This window comes from Mesoplodon mirus (assembly GCF_964341445.2).
Source record: "Mesoplodon mirus genome assembly, chromosome: X".
Taxonomy (NCBI): Eukaryota; Metazoa; Chordata; class Mammalia; order Artiodactyla; family Ziphiidae; genus Mesoplodon; species Mesoplodon mirus.
This window is the reverse complement of record NC_138981.1, coordinates 14,798,075-14,808,219: the sequence shown is the minus strand read 5'-3', so window position 1 is coordinate 14,808,219 and position 10,145 is coordinate 14,798,075. Positions and strand designations below refer to the sequence as shown.

The 10,145-nt window shown below is 41.1% G+C and overlaps 2 protein-coding genes across 4 annotated transcripts in view; one reads left to right on the top strand and one right to left on the bottom strand.

Annotated features, from left to right (window-relative positions):
* The first annotated feature begins 1 nt into the window (after position 1).
* The window catches only part of CLTRN (collectrin, amino acid transport regulator), a 173,208-nt gene continuing 163,064 nt past the window's right edge, over positions 2–10,145 (top strand). The window contains exons 1-2 of the mRNA XM_082609624.1: positions 2–207; positions 3,816–3,873. Of these exons, the coding sequence (XP_082465750.1) occupies positions 3,855–3,873 (19 nt within the window). The 5' untranslated portion in view covers positions 2–207; positions 3,816–3,854. The remainder of the gene's footprint in view (positions 208–3,815; positions 3,874–10,145) is intronic.
* Positions 5,207–10,145, bottom strand: part of CA5B (carbonic anhydrase 5B) — a 39,589-nt gene continuing 34,650 nt past the window's right edge. For all 3 annotated transcript variants that reach the window (XM_082609621.1, XM_082609620.1, XM_082609619.1), the window contains one exon: positions 5,207–7,563. In XM_082609621.1, the coding sequence (XP_082465747.1) occupies positions 7,369–7,563 (195 nt within the window). In that variant the 3' untranslated portion in view covers positions 5,207–7,368. The remainder of the gene's footprint in view (positions 7,564–10,145) is intronic.

Genomic DNA, 10,145 nt, shown 5'->3' with positions numbered 1-10,145 from the left:
GTCGGTCGGAAGGGGCGGGCTTGAGGGTGTGCGCAGCCGCGCGCAGTCGCAGTCGCTGCGCGGCCTCTCGGGCTAGAGGGGCGGGGGCATGTCTCCACCCTGGCAGACCAAAGATGGACGACGGGAGGTAGTTAGCTCGTCTTCCAAAATTCTGCACAAGTAAATGTCTCCTTCTCGAAAAATCCTCTGGGGCTCCTAACCCGTCTTGTAAGTAATTTTTCCCTCTTAGCGCTTCCCCAGTGCGTTATCACTCCCTCTCGCCACCTCATTGTGAGGTGTCTTGTGGCCAAGAAGTTAAAGTCACACCTCCCCTTTTCTCCTCGTCCATTCACAAAGCTTCATCTCTCTCACACGCTGCTCGCCTAGCTTTCCAGCCCGAGGCTCTGCCTCCTTCCGTGGTTCCACCTATCAACGCCTTAGACAAAGCTCCATACGCCGCCCCCTTCTATTCACACCTGCCGGCTCTATAGGCGAAATTAACTACCGAGGCTGCAAAGGTGCAACCTCTACTCCCAAGGAATTTACAATCTAGAGGCAGAGAAGGACCAATTCATAGATTAGATAATATGGTACAGGCAACTAAGATTGCTCAACATAGTCCGCCTGGAGATTCAGGGAGAGCTTTCTGATGCCTGAGTTGTTTTGAAGGCAGACGACCTTTACTCAGGTGGAGAGGGTGGTAATGGAATTGCAGGTAAACCAGCATAAGCAAAGGCACTAAGAGGTGAAACAAGGTGGGATCTGCCAGAACCGCGAGAATTTTGGCCATCGAATATAAAGGGCAATTTGAGAGTTTCAAGGAATACAGCGGTATTTCTTGAATACCGCTGGGGCTAGGTTGTGGAGGAGGGCCATTCCAAGAAGCCTTAATTATGCTTTGTAGGGAACAGAGAACCGTTGCGAGATTTTAAGTTGAGGCTTGTTGTGATCATATTTGTGTTTTAGGTAAATTACTCTGATTTGCAATATAAAGGGTACAGCCGGAATAACGCAATCTAGGTGAGAGGTGACAAGGAATTAAACTGGGGCAACTAGAGTAAGGGACTGAGAAAGCAAAATAAACCCTGCTCATAATTAGACTGTGATTTACACATACAAGGCCAGGGACAAGACCAAGAAAAAAGTGTTCCTCCCAAGGACAGGTTGCGACTGCAAAAGGATTAACAACCCCCATCTTTTGATAATTGGATAACTTCCCTGGCTTACCTTTTTCCCTCTCTCCTCCAAATCGAAATTACTGAGATACCCAATTACTAAGCTGCCTGTTTCCCTAGCCCCCCCTTGAAATCATTCAGCAGAAGCCCAGACTCTTCATAAACTGCCCTGCTCCCTCTTACAAAGACACTTGCAGTAACAAGCCTCCAAGTGGACCTTGTCCAGCTCAGTGCATCGGTAATTAGGGACATAGACTTTGGAGTTGGATGGACTGGGAAACTCAAGCCTTGGCTCTCTGATCTTGAGTAAATTCCTAATTTTTTTTTTTTTCTGGCCGAGTCCTAACCACTGGACTGCCAGGGAACTCCCAGTTCCTAATGTTTAGTCTTCAGTTTTCTCATCTGTAAAAATCAAGGGAATGCTATATGTTGGCATAGTGCCTGGCAATAGTTAGTGTCCCCAAAACTTTGTCTGTTATCAATGGCAGCGGCAGCGGGAAAACTTCCCAACCCCCTCAAGAGTGGGTTAGGTACTTGTCCTGCGGGTGCTCCCAGCTCAAGTATTTCACCTTTTATAACACCTATCACACTATACTGTACTTTGTTGCCTTCATAAGACTGCATCTGGCACTAAATCTTAAACTTCTTGAAGGTGGAGACTTGGCAGTTACGGCCTCTAACTAGAGAATGCCCTGGGTGGCACAAAATATAGCTGTGCAAATCTCCAATTTTGCTGGTTCCTGTGACCAGGACTTATGCTGAGAATTGCTGCCATTCTGAAAGCATCAGTGTTTGGGTTGCTGTAACATTTCTTATGAATCAGACCAGACTTTCATGTCAGAATAACTAAGAATGTCTTCTAGGAAGATACTTCTAATTAAAAAAGGATACAGATTTCGATTTTATTCTATTATGATTTAGAAATGAATGCAAATCTCCTTTTATAGGAGTTAGATGTTTATCTTCAACAGTTAACCGCTGCATTCATTTTCATGAATAAGCTTAAACTGCTCAAGTTAATTTCATTACACAAGTTACTCTAAAAGCCAATTCCATTTCCAAACTACAGTTACCATCATTTGAATTCGATAAATCATAAGATAAAAATAAGGTATGTAAAAATGTAATTCAAAGATACATTCTACTATGATATTCTGATAAATAGAACAAGTTTATCTTTATTCTGCAGTGTAACATGTATTTTCTGTTTTTCTTGGTGCCTGAAATACAACATCTACTTAGTCTCAAATACGTATGTTTTGGTTTATCCCCTCTCTATGGGAAAAGGCCTAAACTTTTGTCTTATTTTGTCAGTAGAAAATAGCTGATTGTCCTTAAAAAGTTAAAGAAAATATTTTACTCATATAAATGATGTAATAGATAATGCTATTACTAAATATGAGGGTTTGTTTTTTTTTTTTTTTCTGACCGCGACATGCTGGATCTTAGTTCTCGGACCAGGGATCAAACCTGTCCCCTTAAGTGGGAGTGCGGAGTCGTAACCACTGGACCACCAGGGAAGTCCCTAAATATGAGTCTTAGTTATTATAAAGTGACCAAAGAATGATCCATAAATGTATTTTTCATTTATTGCAAGCATAAAGGGAGAGCAAGAAATGTCTACTCTCTGAATGCCAGGTTGGAACTCTTTCAATTAATTTGTTTTTTTTCTTGCTCTAGTAGAACAATGGTACTAGGACTCACTGAAAGGTCAATGCAGAAATTCTCAGGAAAGAACATTTCATTTCTCACCTACCATTAATTTCAGTATTAATCACCAGATTTATTCAAGGACATAAAGTGGGGTCTCAAGTCCTCTCCAACACTCTTTGCTATGCCAAAGGCTTTATATATTTTCTAGATTACAGTTATCACTTAAAATAGCAAGATAAGGGTGCTTCCCTGGTGGCGCAGTGGTTGCGAGTCCGCCTGCCGATGCAGGGGACACGGGTTCGTGCCCTGGTCCAGGAGGATCCCACATGCCGTGGAGCGGCTGGGCCCGTGAGCCATGGCCACTGGGCCTGCGCGTCCGGAGCCTGTGCTCCGCAACGGGAGAGGCCACGACAGTGAGAGGCCCGCGTACTGCAAAAAAAAAAAATAGCAAGATAAGATACTTATAAATGCATATTAATATGAAAATGCATGCAAATCTATATTTGTGCAACTGATTAAAAGTTTTCTTTGGAGCAGGGAACTATCCAGTGGTAGTTATTCTTTTTTTTTTTGGCTCATGGGCCCAGCCGCTTCGTGGCATGTGGGATCTTCCCGGACCAGGGCACGAACCCATGACCCCTGCAAAGGCAGGCGGACTCTCAACCACTGCACCACCAGGGAAGCCCGGTAGTTATTCTTTATTCAATTCTTTATTCAGTCAGTTCTTATTCAGTTATTAGTGAATAAAGTTATTCTTCATTCAGTTAATATTCTTATTGATTCTTTTGTCTAGTGATAAGCTCAAAGCAACACAACTGCTGGAATGGTGGCAGAGTTGATATCCCCACCTAGAACCGAAACCAAAGTACCATTTTCGAAGAGTAGGTTGAATTTGATAAGCAGGGATCAAAATGTACACAGGGACAAGTGTCTTAGTCTGTTCGTGCTGCCATAACAATATACCACAGACTGGATGGCTTATAAATAACAGGAATTTATTTCTCACAGTTCTAGAGGCTGGGAAGTCCACAGTCAAGGTGCTGGCGGATGGTAGATTCAGCGTCTGGTGAGTACTTCCTTACTGATTCATAGATGCCCATCTCTCTGTGTCCTCACATGGTGGAAGGGCTGAGAGAGCTCTGTGTGGTCTCTTTTATAAAGGCACTAACCCCATCATGAGGGCTCCAACCTCATGAGCTAGTCACCTCCCAAAGGCCCCACCTTCTAATAGCATCACATTGGGGGTTACATTTCAACACAGGAACTTTGGGGGGATACAAACATTCAGTTCCTAACAACAAGAATGCATTATTATTTACATGTAAAGTAGCCAGTATTGTTAATATGTACTAATTACATGGTCAAATTGAGCTTATTTGCTTAATTGAACTGTAACCATTTTGATCAATAAAATTTTGCATGAAAGAACTTAAAGTTGAATTAAAAAGACAATAAAACATTAAATAGAATAGGTATCAAAAGTTGAGTCTTCTAGTGAACAGAAAAATACCTAAAGTGATTACAGTACTGTAGTTTTGCTGATACAGTGCCAAAAGAATGTGTCCCCAAAGTGAGCAAGGGAAAGACATCTTCCTAAACTTTTTTGAGGTGGATGCCTGGTTTTAGAATAGCCAACCTTACCCTAACCCATGTAGCCCTGGGAAAGAAGAAAGGGGCTAGAAGCTTGCCCTACTGGTGATGTCAGCAGATTGTGCACTGGTTCCATAGAAGTTGGTGAGCTGGGGAGCAGTGGGTGGATCTTTCCATTCCTGCCTCTCTAGTAAATCCCTCATGAGTTTTCCAGTCACTCTCTGATCTCATGTTGTCTCGCTAATTGTATAGATACCTTCCATGCTCAAAAAAACTAATAGGAAGAAAAAGTCATTAAACAAATATTAGTAGTGTAAAGAAAGGGTTTTATTATATTATTTAATGAAGATAAGCAGCAATTTTAGTACAGAATTCTTTCTCAAGCCCTTTGACAGCCCTCAAGCCCACTTTCCCCTTCATGTCTAGGAAGGCACAAGTAAAACACTTTTTGGAGGCAGAAAAGACATGAAAAGTTTCCCCTGAGGGTGTATCAGTAGCCAGGAAATTTACATCACCCCCTTGGGGGTCATCTGACTAAGGCATGGAAGAAACCACATCCCCAAGGCATTTTGCATAACCTCTGCAGAGAAGGTGACCAAGAATTTGTCATGCAAAGCAGGACATGGTTGAGAGTGAAAGAGGGTGCTGTTAATAACTATACCAGAACACCAGATGTAAGTTGATCAGGGATGGCCAACAGGGACACACCCTATGAATACATCCTTTGTATCTCTGAGATAGAAGGGCAAGTCAGGCATTCTGAGAGTCAATTTGGAAGACTCACTGCAATTGAATTTTGCATTAAGAATTTGCAAGAGACCTAGGAGGGAAGCCTGTGTGCCCTGAAAAATGCATATCTTGTGTGTTTACCTTTTAAAGATAACTATGGTTTAAAACAGATAAAATGTATAAAGTTAACATAACTTTTTCCCCATATTAATCTTTTAAAGGATTTTACTCATTTCCTAGAGCATACATGCTTCCCTTTTCCAGAGAAGGCATGCACTCTAGAAGCAATGCCTTTACCCCCTTCCTTTTTTAAGAGCAGAGATATGCCCCCAAACTTACACATACAACTCCAACCCTATTTTTTTCCCTACTGAATTTATTAGTTATTTTTAATTGTGGTAAAATACAGATTAAAATAAAACTTGCCATCTTAACCTTTTTCGGTGTATAGTTCAGTAGTGTTAAGTATATTCATCCAACCTTATCTTGCAGATTGGATGACTAGCATACTAATGAAAGAAATATACTAGTAAATGCAGTATTGATTTTGAACACAGGCATAGGCAATTAAAAACATTCCACGTATTTACAAGCAAGGGCAACAGTGGCATGGATTCCTCAGAATATGTAGAATTATCTAGGTTTTAGCCTATTTGACAGCTTTGTCTCCCTATTATTATAGCAAAAGTCTTCTAAATGTTTATTTATTTTATTATTTATTTATTTTATTTTGGCTGCACCAGGTCTTAGTTGCGGCATGCAGCTTCTTTGTTGCGGCATGCAAACTCTTAGTTGCGGCATGCACGTGGGATCTAGTTCCCTGAGCAGGGATCAAACCCGGGTGCCCTGCATTGGGAGCGTGGAGTCTTACCCACTGGGCCACGAGGGAAGTCCCTGCAAAAGTCTTCTAAACCACTGTATAAATTAGGAGATTTATGTTGATCACCTGCCTTGCACAGAACCTCAACTAATGAAGTAAAGTTCAGATAGTTTTAAAGGGAAGTCAAGATAGTTCTGTCATTGTGGAAAATATTATTGTATTCTATGAAACAATGTACAAACAATTCAAAATAATACTATAAACCATAGACTATTATATTACTAGCCTTTTGAAAAGTATTTCTGTAAATGGATCATGAAAGAATTTTAAGTTCTAGGCACTTAAAGCTTTTTCTTTAAAATATTCTGCATGTGCTTTCTATATGATCAAACCTTTAAGTAAAACATCTGACTTTCAGAAATGCAAAAGGATTTCCGGATATAAGTAAACCCTTGTGTTTTTAGGATTACAAAATATTTTTTCTTTTTTTAAAAATAAATTTATTTTATTTTTATTTATTTTTGGCTGCGTTGGGTCTTTGTTGCTGCGCGCGGGTTTTCTCTAGTTGTGGCGAGCGGGGGCCACTCTTCGTTGCGGTGCACGCGCTTCTCATTGCGGTGTCTTCTCTTGTTGCGGAGCACGGGCTCTAGGCGTGTGGGCTTCAGTAGTTGTGGCACGCGGGCTCGGTAGCTATGGCTCACAGGCTCTAGAGAGCAGGCTCAGTAGTTGTGGCGCACGGGCTTAGTTGCTTCTCAGCATGTGGGATCTTCCCGGACCAGGGCTCGAACCCATGTCCCCTGCCTTGGCAGGTAGATTCTTAACCACTGTGATGCCAAGGAAGCTCACAAAATATTTTTTCTATATTATAAATTGATAGTAAGTAATCATATTCTGTACTAGTAATGACAAGTGAAAATCAAGGCAAATATACCCATTGAGAAGGCCTTATAAAAGAATACTCATTCATGTTTTAAAATAAAATATACCTAAAACCATAGCCAACGTTCAGCCAAGAAGTACCAATCTGGGTCCTGTGGCTGTTTCTGAAAAGCCTGCATTCTGGATGGTCAGTGTCTGTGCCTTACCAGTTGTTAAATATTTTGATTATCATCCCTACTTATAACTGTAGAACCACCAATTGATAAACATATCAATAAAAAGACAGCTCAAAAATGTCACACATAAAAAGACATTACAATTACCAGCAGGTTGCTATAAGAGAAATTTGTGTCTCTTGCTGGTACTTCAGTGATAAACATCATTATCAATAAAAGTAAGAATTTGTTTACCAAAGAGCTTCCCTCAGACTAAGGAGCGCTGCCATACCAAGAAAGGCACATCCATAATTATTAAATGCAGGCATTTAGAAGAGTCTAGTTAGCAATTTTTAAAGAACTAGTATATATTTAAGCAAGAGACCACCTAGACAATGGCGTCTAAGGGGGTCACTTGGCTGGTAGACGACTTGGGTTTTGCTTGTATGTTCAGCACATAGTCGTGAGGGAAGGATGAGCGGACAGTGCGGTTCATTAGGGGCTGAAGGGGGCGGAAGTTGTCCACCATTCTTTTCTCTTTCTCCCCCTCAGAAGTGGAGAGCAGGGTCCGAAATTGCTCAAGCTAGAAACAGAAACAGGAAGCATAAATAATTTCAATAGAAAAACAGCTTTACTTCATGAATAAATTACTTTCATTTTTACTACCCTGAAACATTCGTCTAAAATTGGATACAGAAGGAGAATTTACTTCTGGTTAGGAATCCCTTCACTGCTAGACAGGGAATAAAATGTTGTGTGAGGAGAGTAGCAGGACGTGGTGAAGCCAGTGGGGCACTTGGGATCCAAAGACTGGCGGTCAAAGGCCCTGTCCCCCACGTATTAGCCATGTGCCAAGTCCAAGTTACTTCATCTTTGGTTCTCAGAAACCTCATCTTTAAATGGGCAAAATAGCCAGGCTACAGGATAATAAATAAAAGGCTTGATGCATATGGTAACAGTGCCAAAAATGTTTTGTATTTTCAAAAATTTTTTTTTTTCTTTTTTTTTTTTTTCTTTTTGCGGTATGCGGGCCTCTCACTGTTGTGGCCTCTCCCGTTGCGGAGCACAGGCTCCGGACGCGCAGGCCCAGCGGCCATGGCTCACGGGCCCAGCCGCTCCGCGGCATATGGGATCCTCCCAGACCGGGGCACGAACCCGCATCCCCTGCATCGGCAGGCGGACTCTCAACCACTGCGCCACCAGGGAGGCCCGTATTTTCAAAATTTAACTGAATCCTTAACATAAACAACGTAGTCTTGATTGCTTACCGCACCTGGGCATTGCGGACAAGGCAATGCAGGTGGAGGTCTTAACAGGCAGTCGCATGCCTCCTGCCAGCACTGTCCAATAGAACTCTCCGCGGTGAAGGAAAGGTCCTATGCAGTGTTGATTACCGTAGCCACAAGCCACATATGGCTGGCTGCTGAGCGCTTGAAATGTGGCCATTGTGACCAAGAACTAAATTTTTAACTTAGTTTCAATTTAAATGTATTTATACTTAAATTTAAATGCCCACACGTGTCTTGTGGCTAAGGTACTGAACAGTGCAGCTCAGTATAAAAGGAGTGATCCCAAATCAAAGGCTTGTTTTCCAGTGTGGCAATAGCATCAATCAGTAGCCCCTTGGCTTTCTGAGCAACCATGTTATAGAACACTTGACTTCAAGCCAGCTGGAAAAGCTCTTTGTAGCATTTTTCCTCACTCAATCAGGCACACTGTAGCTACAGAGAGGACAGTCTAGGGCACAGCAGGCAAGCATGGGAAGATTTGTTTGGATTAAAGACTTCAGGCCAAGTAGACCAGGGACGAGTACCAAACACAGTGACCGTACTTGCAAATCACACATATACCCTCATTAATTAGGAACATGTCTGAATAGCTCAGGTTTATTTTTATTTGGCTAATTGCAAAAGATTAGAAATAGCCCAAGTATCAATAATACATTTCATTAGAGCTATAAAATGAGCTAGTATATAGCCATTAAAAATGATATTGAAGATAATGTTTATTATCTATAAAATGTTCCACACATCACCGAGTGAAAAGAGCAACAAAATGGCATGTAGAGAATGATTCCATTGTGTTCAAAAAATTGTATATATTTATATAGATGAAAGAACAGAAGGATTTATGTGTATCTGTATAAGTAAAAGACCAGAAGGATTTATCCAAACAATGATTAACACTTAGTGGTAAGACGGTAGGCAACTAGGATTATTGATGACAGCTAACATTTTTTTCTTACTGAATTTTCTGTGTTGAAATTTCATTTGAAAAGTCCTCACATGGGCCACTGACCCTCTGATTTATTTATTTTATTTATTTATTTTTCAGTGTTATGTCAGTTTTTAAATATGAAGGATAGTAGCGGAATAAATGTATAGGCCGCCAAGCCCAGGCTTATGAGCAAACTCTGTATTCTGTCATTTGTTTATGGTGGTTTTCATGACACAGAATTTTTTTAAAAATTATGTAGTCTACCTTACCAGTTGCTATCGCTGTGACTTCCGGTTTTGATATATGGTTAGAAAAGCTTCCTCCATTTGGACGTATGAAAAGATTTTCCTATGCTTATCCAGGTACTTTTATGGCAGTATTTATAACATTTAATATGTCTGGAATATATTCTTGTGTAAGGTTTGAATGGTCAGTCCAACTTTTCACCCCCAAATGTCTGCTCAATTGTCCTCATCGCTCTTACTGAATAATCTCATCTTTCCCTTTCACTGGGCTGAGATGCAACCTTTATCATAAACTAAATTCTCATATGTACTTGGACATATTTCTGAATCTACAGTTTTCATCCTATGGTTGATCTCTTTGTGTACCAGTACAGCACTATTTAACTATTGAGACTTTATAACTTGGTTGATTTAATCATCTTTCATTTTCTCTTTCACAGTTTTCCCTGGCTCTTTATTTATACTTTTCTTTTTCCACGTGAGGTTAGAAGTAGCATATCTATTTTAAAATCCTATTGGTATGGGCTTCCCTGGTGGTGCAGTGGTTAAGAATCCGCTTGCCAATGCAGGCGACACAGGTTCAAGCCCTGGTCTGGGAAGATCCCACATGCCACGAAGCAACTAAGCCCGTGTGCCACAACTACTGAGCCTGTGCACTAGAGCCCACAAGCCACAACTACTGAGCCTGCGTGCCACAACTACT